General features: G+C 37.7%; 1 protein-coding gene across 6 annotated transcripts in view; it reads left to right on the top strand.

Annotated features, from left to right (window-relative positions):
- MYO3A (myosin IIIA) overlaps positions 1-15,806 on the top strand; it is a 137,176-nt gene that overhangs the window by 29,779 nt on the left and 91,591 nt on the right. For all 6 annotated transcript variants that reach the window (XM_064704088.1, XM_064704084.1, XM_064704085.1 and 3 more), the window contains one exon: positions 3,916-4,050. In XM_064704088.1, coding sequence (XP_064560158.1) covers positions 3,997-4,050 — 54 coding nt within the window. In that variant the 5' untranslated portion in view covers positions 3,916-3,996. The remainder of the gene's footprint in view (positions 1-3,915; positions 4,051-15,806) is intronic.

Raw genomic sequence — 15,806 nt, 5'->3', positions numbered from 1 at the left:
ATGCCATGCTATGGGAACCCTACAGGTCTGGAGTTGCTCAGCCATACAGGGCTCTTCTACCTCTGCACATCACAGTGTCAGATTATGATCCCATAGACACAAAAGTCTATGAAATACATTGGTGAAAACATAGTGTCTTCCATTATCTATGCTGTGTTTCCTGCTGATCTGCTTTTTTATTTCAGTGTGCTTTCAAAGCAACAAAAGGGTGCTCATCTCAATTCAATACCACAACCTCTTCCAAAGTAAACATAACTTGCCAAGTGATAAGCATCTTGATGAGTTCAAATGTATTTGAAACTATTTTTGACTCTATTGCTTTCTGTAAACAAGGTTCTTGTGCTTACAATAAATAGGCATGACTTCCTTGCAATTGGTGTTCATCTAAATGTCTGTTTGTCAGGAAATGCTTTTGCTTTCTTATGCTTCAGAAGTGTTCAGGAGTGATTCTTAAGTGGCAGCTGGCTATGGCAGGAGCTCCTGAGGAAATCAGTGAAACTTTCAATGTTCTGTTCACTTGTGATGTTGCAGAAAAAGATTAAAGGATGATGATAGGAAGAAAAAAGAAACAGTAAAGCTGGTGCTAGAGGAAAGAGAAATAGATTAAGTAGGAAAAAAGAATAGAATCTAAAGGAGATAGAAGAAATAGGATGGGTAAAGATGCAATATAAGAAATTGAAGATGGATAAATATGTAACTGATAAAAACAGGTTCCTTATTTTAATGAAAAATTGGCAGTAGTGCAGTCAACATCAGTCTTCAGAGACTTGACTCTTAAGTAAATGTTTTACCCTTTTTATTCTAAGAACACTATTCTTCTTTGCCCTCTTCTATTTACAGGGTGTCTGGAGTAGCTCTGTACCTCCATGTAACTGCTAAAATGACAATCCTGTATTGGAAATAAAGTGAAAGCAATAAATGAGTTCTTTTTATTTAAACTGAAAGTATTAATAATGGCTGCAGAGGGAGCCATTGCAATAAAGGAAAAGATACTTTATATATTTTCTTCTTTACATTTTACAATTCTTTTTCTTTGGAGATCATTTCAAAATTGTGCCTCTTGAGAGGTAGACAGGAAACAAAGCAGAAGAAATATGGTTTGGTTTAACTGATGTTTTGAAATTAAACTGGGAACCTACATTATCATGGGTGATACAGGACTGAAATAAGCTTTTAATGTTTAATCCTTTAGAGCACAGACTCTTTTTGCTGGGTAACAGCTCAGCTTTTTAAAACTGAAACAGGAATGCAAAGGTGTTGAAATGAAGATGGAACTGAGAAGGCTTAGTCTTGTCCTCAGGATTATAAGTAAATACCATTGTACTTTAGAAATCTTAGCCAAATTATCCTATATAGAGGATGAAAATTTTCAGTCTGCCATTTCTAATACAGTTTTTTAGGAAGGTAAATATGCTAAATTCAACTAAATATTTCAAGTTTGTTCATTTCTAAAATACCGAGGAATATTTTTCTTTTTGGTAGGCACATAATGAATATTCCATCATTTAATTTCTCCTTATAAGTGTAAAAATCTCATAAAATCTGAGTACCCCTCAGGAGACAGAAACCTCTATGAATTCACAGTAGGACAGTGGGCTAATTCTCTTCCAATTTCCCCAAGGCAGTCAAAACTATTGTATGCTTTGTTTTTAATTTTTGGCTTTTGACTGTATTTTTTTTCTTCCTTTTGTTTTTGCCAGATGTGTTTTCTGTTTTCATCCCTGCTTCTTTCTCTTTCCATTCTCTGCCACCTTCAGTACTTTGGTTATTTCTGCCTTCCTTGTATTTTTTTTCTGTATTCTGTGTTGTGCTGGGGAAAATTACCTTAAAGTGAGTTTCTCCTTTTTTAGAAAGAGGAAAATTCCTGCTGTTTTTCAATTGTTCCCATAACAAGACCTCTAAAATCCTTCCTTGTGAGAAGACTTATTCTGGTAATCTTAAAATGAAAGTTTAATTGCCTGATTCATGAAGATACTGGTGACAGAGGAAGTTCTTGGAGAACAGTCAAGCTGGTCTCAAGGCAAAAGGTTCCTGTGAGGAACTTGAATAGGATAGTGGAGACCTGTATAAGAAACAAGTGAGGAAAGTGCTCTTGGGGCAGGTGTGTTGAACAGAATGAGAAGGAGCATCATTCATTGGGAATACAGAACATCCCCTTTCTCTGCAATGGTCACTTCTGTTTGGCTTTGCTGAGACAGGTTTTTGCCACTGAGCAGAGCTTTTCACTGATATGAAATCCATTCATATGGATAGTGCAGTTCATAAGGGAGCCTTCTTCTAGAATGGATTTTTCACTTCTTTTTTGTGTAGTTGTAAATAGCAAATTGTATTAAAATGTTTGAAGTCTGAAATGAATGTGTTAACCTTTTTTTTTTTTTTGAGATCTAAACAATGAGGGGAAAATGGCTGCAGATATTTTCTTTCATCTCTTGTCAAGGGGGATTGAATATTTTGTCAGCATGACTCAAATGCAGTGTAATCATCATCCCTCAATGAGCAATTCCAGTGCACAGGTGGGAAAGGTTTACCTGAGTCATCCAATGCCTGCTAAAGCCTGCCAATGCCTGTGTCCATTTTTGGTCTGAAGGGATTTGCACAGCTCCCAGCGCATCTGCTGGCAAAACTGGTCCTCATATCTCACCTCCAAAAGGATTTCCCTCACTAAGAAACCCAAGGTCTGTAATGGGAGTGTGACAAAAAACCATGATTATTATAGTTCAGTAGCAGAACCCAGAGAGACCATGGATGTCACCAGCTTCTATGACAGCAGAAAATGAGAAGAATTCCCAGATAATTCTAGAAAGTGGGATGACAAATGAATCAGATGTGGCTGCACTCATACTTGTTCATGCACAAAGAGACAAAGAGGTAGTCCCAGCTGCAGCATTTCTAGCTGGGGTTATCATTAAGACTAAAGCAGGAACATGTAATTTCCCGAGGCACATGCATACCTACCTACTTGTGGATTGCTCTGGCTTTGCCTTGACATCACAGAATAGTTAAGGTTGGAAGGGACCAGTGATGGGGTCATATAATCTAACCTCCCTGCTCAAGCAGGGTCTTGCTAGAGCACATGGCACAGGATTATGTCTGGAGAGTTCTTGAATCTCTCCAGAGAGGGACACTCCTCAACCTCTCTGGGCTACCTGTTCCAGTGTTCTGCCACCCCTGCAATAAAGAATTTCTCATATTCAGGTGGAACTTCCTGTGCATCAGTTCCACCCATTGCCTCTCGTCCTGTTGCTTGGCACCACTGAGAATTGCCTGAATCCATATTCTTGACACCCTTCTTCAGACATTTGTAGAGATTGTTGAGGCTCACTCTCAGTTTTCTCTTCTTGAAGCTGAACAGGCCCAGCTCCCTCAGCCTTTCCTCATAAGAGAGGTGCTCCAGCTCCTTCAGCATCTTCATAGCTTTCCTCTGGACCCACTCCATAAGCTCCATGTCTTTCTTGTACTGAGGAGCCCAGAACTGGACACAGCATTCCTGTTTTGGGCTCACCAGGGCTGAGTACAGGGGCAGGATCACCTCCCTCAACTGTTGGCAATGCTTTTCCTAACACAGCTGAGGATCCCATCAGCCTTCTTGGACCCCAGGACACACTTCTGTCTCATAGACCACTTGTCCTTCAGGACCTGAGGGCTGCTCTGTCATACCCCACATGTTCAATAGTCAAAATTGCTAAAGACAAAATAAAATTTAAAAAAAATAATTGGTTTGTATTCACTAAACAGAACCAGGCTTTGTAGTTCTATAAATGGTATATTTGTATTCTATTTGTTTTTGTTTTTTCTTTGTATCATTTCAAATTACATTTGAATTGACAGAAAATACTTTGTGGTTTGTTTTTGGGTTTTTTATGGCTGTCATTATTTATTTATTAACTGCTATGTATTTCTCATTTGTGACACTAGGATATTGATGAAGAAATTGAAGCTGAGTACAACATTTTGAAAGCTCTCTCTGATCATCCCAATGTAGTCAAATTCTACGGCATGTACTATAAGAAAGATGTGAAAAATGGAGACCAGCTTTGGCTAGTTCTTGAGGTAAATAATACAGAAAAAAGGAGATTTATTCTAGTTGGTATTCCATTGTTTAGTATAAACTCAATGAATGAGATGCAAGTAATTTTGTAATTTTTTTCAAGAGTAGTTGCATGCAAAGTGATAAATGCTGTTGTTTAGTCTTTTTACTGTTCTGATTAAATTCTTCAGTGTCCTTATCTTGATATTACACTGATAGTCCTGTGCCTTCAGAATTAGGATATAAATTCTAATAAACTTACAGGATTTGCTACCTAAAATATTTCTTTGGTGAAAGGCTTGCCATGGGAATCTTCTTGTAGTAGCATTTCTTTAAATATCACTAACATATGACATAGAAGTTAAAGAATATGGTAAGGTGATTTTTTTTTCCAAATGAAATTATAAAAATTATTTAACTGAATTATTTTTCTTCTGTGAGAGGTAAATGCGCAAACAGATAAGTAAGCCAATAAAAGCAGCTACTGCCCAAATGCTGTTGACAGCAGCAGGAGAAGAGCACTTAATTTTCCTCAAATTAAGTTCAGAGCAAGATGTGTTTGTCTTTAGTTTTGAGTAATCTGTGAGCAAAGGTCTTGATCATTACAGTTTCTGTAAATTCACAGCCTGTTCTGTAAAAACTTCCTCTTGTATCCAAAGGAAAATGAAGAATATTTCTGACAGCAATAGTGTGCTTTTCCTAGGAATCAAGACTTTTGCTGTCATTTGATCTGAGTTTGATAAGGTTAAGATGGAAGAATTGGTTGTTGACAAATTTTATGATTTGTCGGCTAAGTAAATACAAATCTCCTACCAAATATCTCAATGATACAATGCTATCAAATTCCAGAAACAAGCTATCAGCAATGCTTAAGGTCTAAAAAAATCTATTCCAAATTCTTATGTGTTCCATTGGAAGATATTTTTAAGAATTATTTGCATTGTAAATCATAACAAATTATGTTAGATCGACATCAAAAGGTGTCAGGTCTTTGTGAAGTGAGCATCTTGGAAAATCCAGTTTCCATTGTGTCTGCTGGCATTGGAAACTCCCATCTGTGAAACTTCTGGCCTGTAAAGGATGGATGCCAAACAGCCAGGCTGAAACAGACTGGGAGGAAACAGTCAAGTATTTATATATTAGCTTTAATATTTTGCACGGAATTATGTTCTTTACGTGAAAAACACCAGACTACACGTGGAGTATGTTTTATATTTACTCTTATTAAGCCAGGCTGTACATGTGCAAGTATGGAGTGTGTGTAATAGTCTTGGATGCTTTCTGTCACTGTACATGTAGATCTATGAATGCAATGAATTTCAGCTGGTATGTGTAGATATGCATAAGCAGGAAAATAAATTTTAGTATTGACTTTGGTGAATCTTTCCTATTAATAATAGTGTATGTAAAGGAAAACTGTCATGAAATAGATTTCTCTGTTTAAGTGGCATCTTCTTATCAGCTTGTGTGCAGCTTTACAGCTGCAGTTTGCTTTTCACAGCAGCAGTTAAGGTGTCCTGCAGGTTATAAGAATGGGTATCTTTTCATCATCTCCATTTTGTGTTGCTTGATGGGATATGTGGGCAAGACGATTTGGAGAGAAAGTTTCTCAAATTCCTCTAGTAATGGGTTGTGACAGATGGTAAAACTCAGCATTTAGTAATGAATTTAGAATCACCATTGCAGATTACCAAAAAAGTTATTCACTAGGGTGTTTGAATACATGTATTTTGATGTTTGGCTTTGGGGGGGTTTTTCCTAGAATAAAAAATCTTCAGCTTCTAAAGATGTGTCCCATGCAATGTATTTTTAAGAAAACTGCTTATGGGAATGAAAGTGAAACAAGAAACATCTGTACAGCATGACAGTACTCTTGACTCTCAGTTCAGAAATGCCTTTCTCTCTGTAGGCTGCACTCAGTTAAGCTGAACATCTGCTCCTCCTTGGATGTTGTTCTAATCACGTTTATGGTACAGAATGTTGCAGGAAGGATGATTCCTGCCAGGTGCATTAAGCTTTGCCCTGTGTGACCAGAGACTCAGTCAGGAGGAACTGTCCTACTGAGTCTGTGCTGGAAAGAAATCCCTTACTTGGGATGAATCAGCTTAGCAGTTTGGTGTCAGCAGACAGCAACATGATGACACAGCTGAGGCAGTGCGCTGTAGCCCATTTCATTCTGCTCTGGATGTTATTTCAGAAGGGAAAATATCTGAGATAGTTGGAAATCATCTGATGGAAGATGGACCAGAGAGGAATTCTATCAGGGCCCTACAGGTGGGGATGTAGGTCTGGGGCAGGTGGGGAGAACAAATGGCACACTCCTTGCCTGGTGCAAAGAACAACCTAGGCAAGAAAGAGTGAAGTCTGAAAGGCCATAGCAAGGTAAATGGTAGGTATTACACAGCTTTTACTTGCTGCTGTAAACCAGAATCACAGTGCAACATATTTCTTTAGTTCACTTCTACAAAGATCAGGTAGAACTTTTAAGAAGCATCTCAGTCCATTTTCAAAAGACGCAAAGTTATGCATACTCTATTTGAGGTGAATTTGAGTCACATAAGGATGCTAGTGTATTTTGTAGTCATCAATATATTTGTATAGGAAATAGAGGAAGCATGCATTATTTTTACAGTAAAAAAAAAAGCTTATTTAATGGGTTAAAACTTTTCTTAGGAGGGTAAAAATTTTGGAAGGAATGATTTTCCACCCAAAAATACAGTTTCATAATATCAAAGAATATTGTAGAAACCTCTCACTTTTGGAGATGTAGAGGGAATTGCCAAGAAGTGTTACAGAAATACATCCCTTTCACTCTGCTGAATGTCAAGAATACTGACAAAAATATTCTTTTTAGGTGTTTTTTTTTTTTCCCTGAAGTTTGTACATGAACATTTCAAGAACATCAGCAGTGTCCTGCTGAGTTAGGCCAATGGTCCTTGTAGCTCAACTTTCTGTGTACTGTGGTGGCACTAGAAGATGCTATTTAGGAAGAGTTAGTTGTCCAGTTTTTGCAGTCCATTTCCCTCATGTTTTCCAGCAGCCATGATTGCTGTATTACAGATGTCCCAGACTATTCCATTTAGTATCCATTTATGGACACACTAAACATGATGCTGATACAGGCATGCTCTATAATCTCCCCTTATGAGCATACAAGTTGAATTTGTGCATCACTATTATATGCTGATTTCTATTTGTATAATATTCCACATAGTGGAATATAATATTTTCTGCATTGCAAAAATGTTGCTAAATCTAATTGTATTTCAGTGTGAAGAAATTTAGACTCCTGCTCATATGAGAAAGTTTCTTCATATGTTTCTCATATGTTACACTTTCTAGTGGCTTGCAGGCTCTATTTTCTAGACAACTCTGTTGTTAAAAAGTACCTGCAGAGTACTTGATGCAATTTGTACAGATGCACAGTCCAGACTGACTGAACCTGATTTATCTTTATTCTATGTGGAACCTTTTGTTGATCTAGTGTAATCTTCACCAGAGAAATCATGTGGGAGTGTAGAGTAGCTTGTGCTTGGAATCTGCTTCTCTGAAAAGGTGCCATTTTGGCCTTTCCCTTTCCCTTTCTCTCAGCCTTTTAACATGGGAGAAATCATTGAATAAATTGATAATTTGTATCATTCTGGATTTTTTGCAAAGTGGTATGCTTTGAGTTTCATTGTCTAAATTTTTTTCTTGATGTTAATTGAACCTGCTAACCAGACACTGATAATTCAAAAGAATTACAGAAATATTGTCACGATGGATTATTGGTATTCAGTTGGCAGCTATGTTTGCTGATTTATAATTTGCCTGAAGTGATTCAGATTTTTTACTTACCTTTGATCATTTAAAGTTAAAATTGAGAGGGGAAAAAAGTGAAATGTACAAATGTCTAAATTCTCTTTTTAAGTCCTTGGGATGCTTTTATTTAAGATGGGGTTTTTTCAGAAAGAAGGAAAAAATCTTAAACCCAGTAAGTAAGAGAACCAGCCAAAAGACTGTTGCTGTGTCATGGGCACAGAGTAGCCCACCAGTGCAGCTCCTTCCCAGTCTCCAATCACAAGGGCAGTTGCCTTTGGTGAGGTGTTTAAATGAAATGCAAGTGTGACAAGCTGAGATCCCTGACAGAACTTCTTTCTGGTTTTATGGAGATCCTTTAGAAGAACTACCATTCTTGAGTTTGCCTAGAGATGGAGAACCCAGCACAATGTGCAGAGTATCAGTTATTCGCTCCTTTCCTGTCAGAAAAGTGACTCTTCATAGCAGACAGCTTTCTTCAAAGGTTTAAGCCAATAGAACAAATAGCTTTGGAAAAGGAGAACTGGATGGATAACAGAAGTCAGTTGTGATCCCAATCAGCAGTAAGCATTTGTCAGATCTGTAGTACAGGAGAGTTACTAAGGAGGATTTGAAGGAGGACAGTGCTGTGGTTTTCTAGTTTAGCTGCTCCTACAAAGCAGAATGGAAAACACGTTGTGCCTACAGATACCCAGTAATGGATACCACTGTGAGCTGATCAAGGATAGAAGTAGATCTCTTTTTCCATTAGAAATGGTATTAGCACTGCTAAGGACTTTGACAGGTAAAGCATCGAGCTCATGTTTGATGTAATTTAGAAAGGGCAGCCAGTGTGAATGTTCAAAGGAATAATGGCATGATTGGAGATGGCTGGTTAGGAATAAGTACTCATTAAAACCAAGAGAAGAAGTTCTTTGTGTTGCAAGAACTCCTACACAAAATTAAGAATGCTGTAAAATACATGTACACTGCTGCATCTGGCCTGGAGTGAGTCTGCTGTGCTGTTGCACTGTTGTTATCTGCTTTTTGGAGAGAGAAATTTAGCAAATCAGATGTTTCCACATGTTTGCAAATCTAACTGTGGTCACAAAGAGAGCCTTAGAGTTCATGGAATATTTATAAACTTTCCTCACGGATTCATAAAAGAACAGTGACAGCACAATTTACATGTGTGTCAGAGAAAAATGAGTATCATTAATGCCCAAATTTTGTGTGGTTAATGGTCTTGGACCCTTCACTGACCTACTATATGTGAAAGAGCTTCTGTTCATGTTGCCTTTTAAACATTGCATGTAATTCTAATAGAGGGGAAGCTCACAGAAGTGCATCCTCCTTTTTTTAAACAACAACAACAAAAATCCTGTGCTTTGTTATATAATGTCCTATCTGTGGAGTATGTTCATGTAAAGAAATAACAGCAACTCTAGTTGCTGAGAGGATGGGAGATTTTTTTTTCCTACTTCAGAGCTGAGATGTTGATAGTGCAATTTTAGGTTGCAGTGTGGTTTCTACAAAAGTGGTGCAACAACTGTCAGAAGATCTAGTTATTGGTATTTTTATTTTAAAAATTAAAAGGCTAAAATATTTCACTGCTGTTGCATACCTTAACTTGAATGAGGCTTCAGCTGTTTGAGACCTGGAAGTCTGTATGATGTAAAATACAAAGAAAAACAAGAAACTGCAACAAACTAAATACCACCCTGCTCCTCACCCTCCCCAGAAAAACCCAATGAATTAAAACAAATCCAAACCAACCATGGCAGATTCTTTGACTTTTACAATCACCTCAGTTTTTGCAGTACATGGCAATGTATTTATGCATTTAATTTTGACACAGTAATTTTGACTCTCTAAGCTATATAGAGAGACTGATCATCTTCCTTGTCCAAGCTTGTGATGCTTTCACCTCATTCCCATATCTCAGTCTAAAAGAGTAGAGTCCTGTAACATGTATGGAATAGGGGCTTGAGAAAGGTCTTGTTGTGTTGGCCATGTGGGGGTGGCAGCACACTCTGACAGAACCAGATCCATCCCCTGCTCCTTTTCCAGGCACAGGCCACCTCTTCAGGCAGCTGTTTATGCCCAAGCAGGCTGGGCACAAAAAAAGCAAAGCTCAGGGCAGGATGGGTAGTTCTGCCTTCTCTCTTGCTGAGAGTTCCAGTGCTGTACAAAAGTCCTGATGTGTAAGGCCAGCAGTAAAGCATTTTCTCTCCATTAGCTTCATCTTTTTCCTTTCTCAGCAAATGGTGTTGTCACTCTTCATGGCACCTCTCTGTGCATGGAAGAGGAAGAGAGGAGTGGCTGTCAGTGTTGTAAAGCAACTAATTCTTTTTCCAGATGTACGAAGATATTTGGGTAAAAATATTTGCAGCCTTGGGTTTTGCAGCCTGCAAGGAAAGCACAGAGCCTGGGAAGTTGCTGATCATGCAAAAGTTCAGTGAACAAATTCATGCCATTGAAGGTGTTGGGACTTCAGTTGTTGAATTCCATTTGACTGAAGATTTTTTTTCTTTAAAAAATCATACAATTATAATGAATCCAGAAGCATTTGGGCAACACTCCCAGACACATACTGTGAGTCTTGGGGTTGTCCTGTACAAGGCCAAGAGCTGATCACAGTGATCCTTGTCCCTTCCAACACAGAATATTCTATGATTCTATAAGGAGGGGGTAGAAGTATAGACTGGTGTTGTTTTAATTGCTGTGATAGTTTAGCAAGAGTGGGAAAAGCCAAATTCAGTCACCTGATTCTTTTGGTGAGGCCTCTCTGAGAAATGAGCAGTGGCTAAGTCAGCCCCACAGGAATTTACCTTGAGGCAAGACCCTACAGTCTCTCTTTAGCTTCTAAAAAGATGAGCCTACCTGAGATGAACTAGAGACATCACTGTATCAGTTACTTCTCTTTTGCATGAAATAGAGAACCCTGTGGTATGGACAATTTAATAATTTATTTAGGATTTTCCTTTGGCATGTTTACAGTATGCTTTTGTTAGATATAGGAATTACTATATGCAGATGTGTTTCTATCTATAGGAATAAAGTCATGGAGTTCAAAAAAGCTTTGAATGGAAGTTGTGCTGTTTAATGGAATATATAATAAGAGTTATAATAAGAAAAAAGATATACAGCTGTTTCTGGTATGTGATATTTGCTATAAAACAGTAATGTTTCAGACAATTAGTATAGTGGAAAATAACAAGTCCATTTAGATTTCATAAAAGGCTGAGTAAAGGGCAGGAAGCTGTCATTTGCCTAAATATTATTAGCTATTTTCAAATGGCATATATAGCAGAAAAATGAAACTATTGAAAATTGCTTTTTCGTATTTCTTAACACAGGTCATTTTTCAGAAATGTCTTTGGTTATAATTGCTCTATTCTGAGCAATATACACTGAATGTTTTGATCCATTACATGCCTGAATTGGGCTTGATTTCTCCATTTCTAATGTGTCCCTCTTTGCTTCCCAATTATAGCAATTTTTCATTCTTGAATCATATCCTATTTTTTCAAGACCAAAGATGTGTGGCTACAACTATCATTTAATGCTTCAAACTTTTACTAAATACTAATAATTTCTATGCATAATGAATATTTCATAATACATTGTGCTTTGCACAGTTGGCATATTTTAAACAACTGGTTATGGCCCACCTTGCTGGAGAATGCTCACATGCAAAAACCTGGTTCTCAGTAACCTCTAACAATTTTTGCCACCATGCAGTAAAGCAGAAGCCCAGAAAATAGTTTTACAATACCACTATTTAAGTCAGTAGCCTAGCAATAATATCCCTCTCACATTCTAATATTTAACATCAGTTTGCTTTCTGTGCATTTTATTTTTGAACACAATTTTTACCAAAGATGTAGAGTAATTTAAAAACAAAATGAAACAAAACACCAAAACCCACATTTGTGTAGTTTTTTATTAGATCCAAGATAACCAGACCTCCTTTACCTGTAATGGGGCATAGCATCATTCATTGAAAGAATGCTTGGACTAAGAGTTGTTTTTCCTTCTTTGAGGGTTTACTCTCTGACACCTGATGGCTAGGTGCTTAAATTTAAGTGTGATAGACAGAACAATTTTACTGCTTTTGTGCTGTTTACATTCTGGGTCTCTTTGTAAAGGGAGTGACTGAAGGTGCTCCAGTGGTAGGGAGAGGGGTCTCCTCCTCATTCTTTGTCAGACAGAGGTGGATGGAAGCTGCTGACTTGAAGGAGAAAAGTACTGTAGCAAGGAACAAGGAACTGGGAGGTTCAGAAACAAGATAGGTGTCAGTGGTGATGAAAAGTTTCCTGGGCTCCAGATATAATGCCAGCATTTGTTGCTGCTGACTTTGCTGAAATCAAAGCGTGGAAGTACGGAGCTGCCTTACACATACACAGTGAGCAGGGAGAGGTTGGCTTACAGAACACTTTAACTTCAATTCTGTCCAATCTAGTGTCTCCAAGTTAATCATTCCAGTAGTTCATTAAAATAAGAAAAAGGGAGAAGAAAAATATGGCTTTTGAGTTTAGCATCATTGTGTTCTTATAAAAATTACCTTTAAGAAAGTCCTTCAGAATGTGCTTGCTTGGTAGGGTCCTGTGACAGAGTCCTCTAGCTCCTTTCGTGTCCTGTGTCCCACGCACTCCCATGAGGAGACAAATTGCCTTAGGCATGAGTGGGTTTCAGCTTCACTCCTTTTGTAAAAGCAGCCTTTAGACAAGCCCCATTGTTTGAATCTGTGCTTCCCCAGCCATGATTTCAAACTCAATAGGGAAGATTTCTATTGCAGTAATTTAAATTACAGTGAATTAGGCTAAATTACTGTCTTTGTGTAGAAACACACACCAAAAATGGATTATGAGTAGTGTGGACATGGCAGTACTTGGCACTAGTGTCTGAACTCTGAATAATATAGAAATGGTGCTACAGAAAAGGAAGGTGCTTTGAAATGTTTCTTAACTGGTGAAGAGTGAACAAAAGTGACACAGCTCTGAGCAGGAAATAAAAGCTGTGAAGTGCCTGCTGTTACCACAGGCTGCCCTATTTGCTTAGGAGTTTCTCTGTGTGTTCCAGAGAAGGTTTGCAGCAGTCAGTAGAAATACTTCTGTCATTATGGATCCCAAAGTTATTCCCTATTTATTCTCCCTAGCCAAGGGAGTGGTTTTGCCCTCTAAATGTTATTTTTACCACTGCTCCTTGTGTATGATAAAATGATGAATTGCACTAAGTTTGCTTTATCCAAATCTTCTTTCTTCATAAGATGCCTCTTGTATTTGCTCAGAAAGTCCTGGCTTTTTACTTTGACCAATGCCTCTCAGTTTTGTAGTTAGGCTACATCTTATTTTGCAAAATTACCCATTTATTTGATTATTAAAAATTACAGCTGTGCTTTGGTGTTGCCAGGCCAGGAAGTTGTAGTTGAAGCTCATTCAGAATTTCTGTTTTAAATATATTTCGCTCCCAGTTGCTTTACAGAAAATTGCTCGGTACCACTTCCGCTGTATAATCTTTTGAGAAAATGGGGACAGGTGATACATTGATTTCTTCCTCAGCAACTTGATGAGGATGTAAATATAACAGAAAGATTGTGAAATATGGGATGGTGTAATGTAAAGTTTGTGTTGGGATGAGCTAGAAGGGGAATTGAGCGAGGCTATGTCCATTAAACCTTTGTAATAGCACTGTCACCTTCTTGCTCTTTTTTCACAATATTACAAATGTTTTAGAACAGAAAAATCCTTCTTTTGGGGATTAGGGTTTTCTTTTTCTTGTTTATGTAAAGCCTGTTTGGCTTCATTAAATTATGCTGAGTTTGAAAGAAGAAATTTAGGCCATAATTGCATAGTTGCGGCTTTTCCATTTTGGCCATGATATGAAGATATCTATGATCTGACTGAGAAATATGAATCTGTGAAGGCCAGCATTGCATAAGATGAAACAGACAAACTTTTCCTCTGGCTGGCTGTCTTGTCAGTGCATGTGCATGGCAAAGAAAATGAGAAGATAAAAACCAAACTGAAAGGAAAGGAATCAAAAGCAACAAATAAACACCCGTGAGGCTGTGACTAACACAGCCCTGGAGGTGCAAGATGATATAAGATAGCAAAATCATAAATACCCCATGGTTTTTGATCACTGGAGCAAAATAATTCAGGAAAGATGCCTGTTTCAGTAATACAATTTGTTCACGCTAAATTGAAAGCAATCAACTTTGTCTAAAAGCATAGAGAAACCATTGCTATGGTTTCTTTTGGTTATGGGGTGTCTTGTCCAGTTGTTAGGAAAAACAGGAACTACAGTGAACATCTTTCTTCCATTGGAGATGAAATTAGAACTCTGCTGCATAGACAGGAGCTGTGTCCTGAACCACTCAGCCCATTGCATAAACTACTTTAGTTTCCTGTAAGTTTTCACAAGAACCTTCAGGTAAGGGTGGTAGGTGTTAAGTGCTGTCAGTGGAATGTGCTCTTTGGCAGTAAATAATTATGAAAACGTGTCACATTGTAGGCAGAGAGTAAGAGTTACTGGTCACAGGTGAACTGTGAAATGGACAGCCCACGGAGCTCTTGATTGGAGAGAGAAGGCAAAGAAAGGGACTCTGGAAATGGCTGTATGAGGTAGATTATGTTCTGTTTCACAGAGAAGATCTCTTTTGAAAAGAGGTGGAAGGAAATTTGAGTGAAAAAGGCCCCAAAATAGTTGCTTTCACTCACCTAGGAAAAGAAAGGATGGTAAAATGGCAGCAGGGCAAAGATAATGGGCTTAGAGACAGTATGCTTTAGCTGGCTTTAAGAGCTAGTGGCTACCTGTACTTATGAAAAATAATGTAAAAGTATAGGAGAATACCAGGGTAGCTGGCAGTTCTTTAAACACATAAAAAACACAATAACAAATTAGCTGGTGCATAGAAAAATAGAAGCAGAGTAAGAGACTAGTAATGCAATTTCAGAATACCTTCAAACAGGAGAAACAAAAATGCTCTCTAAAGCATTTAAAGGCAAGTTCAGAGGGTCTAATGTGGAGAGTGGTAAAGACAAGATTACTAGGGAAATGAGATACAGGAATACTTAGTATTTGTCTTTACAAAGCAAGGAGAAATAATGTACTAGGTAAATACAGAACAGTCTTCTTAACTTTGAAACCCACAATGGTTCCAGAACAAATTAATAGAAACTACTGTAGAACATGCAGAACCCAGTAACATAAGTGGTCATCTTGGACTGGAACAGAACAAATGATATTAGTACAATGTAATCTTTTAACACGATAATGTGTCTTTTGTGAGGGTTTTATGTGGACCCATGTGACATGCTTGTGAGGAAAATGTGGAAATACAGAAATTTCACAAAAACAATAAAACAAATTACCTCTTCTTCACAAAACTGGATTTAGTTCACTTTTAGGCTGGGAGAATCTCAAGTAGGCATCTGCTTTTGGTCTGTTTCTGTTCAGTAATAACTTGAGTGATGAAAAAAAGGTCCACATAAAAAGTTGAAGTAGATACCTAGTTTAATTACAGGCACATTGGGGAATAGCATCAGATTCACAGTTGTGAATAGCAGAGAAATTTTTTTGAATCACAGAAGAGAGATTTATGCAAAATACTGCTATCCATAGGAAGAAGAAATGGGAGATACCTAACCAGGCTGTGGTTCTGCAGAAAGGGATTCTCTGTAAAGTGGAGATTATTATGGTCTGCTCAACTTTTCTCAGCTAAGACAAGACTTCCAAGGAATTCTCTATGCAGTTTGGGCAAAATGTGAGACAAACATCAGTGGCAAATTGAAGATAGTCCAAGTTGAGAAAATGTGGAGAATTTCAAAAGGTTACAACAATCAACACTGTACAGCATAAAAAAGAGAAAAAAATGGTGTATCATGACAGTAGTCTGACAGAGATGGAAATAGAAAATAATGATAATTTATTATCATATACTGCTGAAAGGAAGGGCAAAAGTAATGCAGTTTTGTTGGAAGCAAAAAAGATTCAG

The sequence above is a fragment of the Zonotrichia leucophrys genome, chromosome 2 (assembly GCF_028769735.1).
Source record: "Zonotrichia leucophrys gambelii isolate GWCS_2022_RI chromosome 2, RI_Zleu_2.0, whole genome shotgun sequence".
Classification (NCBI taxonomy): Eukaryota; Metazoa; Chordata; class Aves; order Passeriformes; family Passerellidae; genus Zonotrichia; species Zonotrichia leucophrys.
This window is presented reverse-complemented; position numbering and strand designations above follow the sequence as displayed.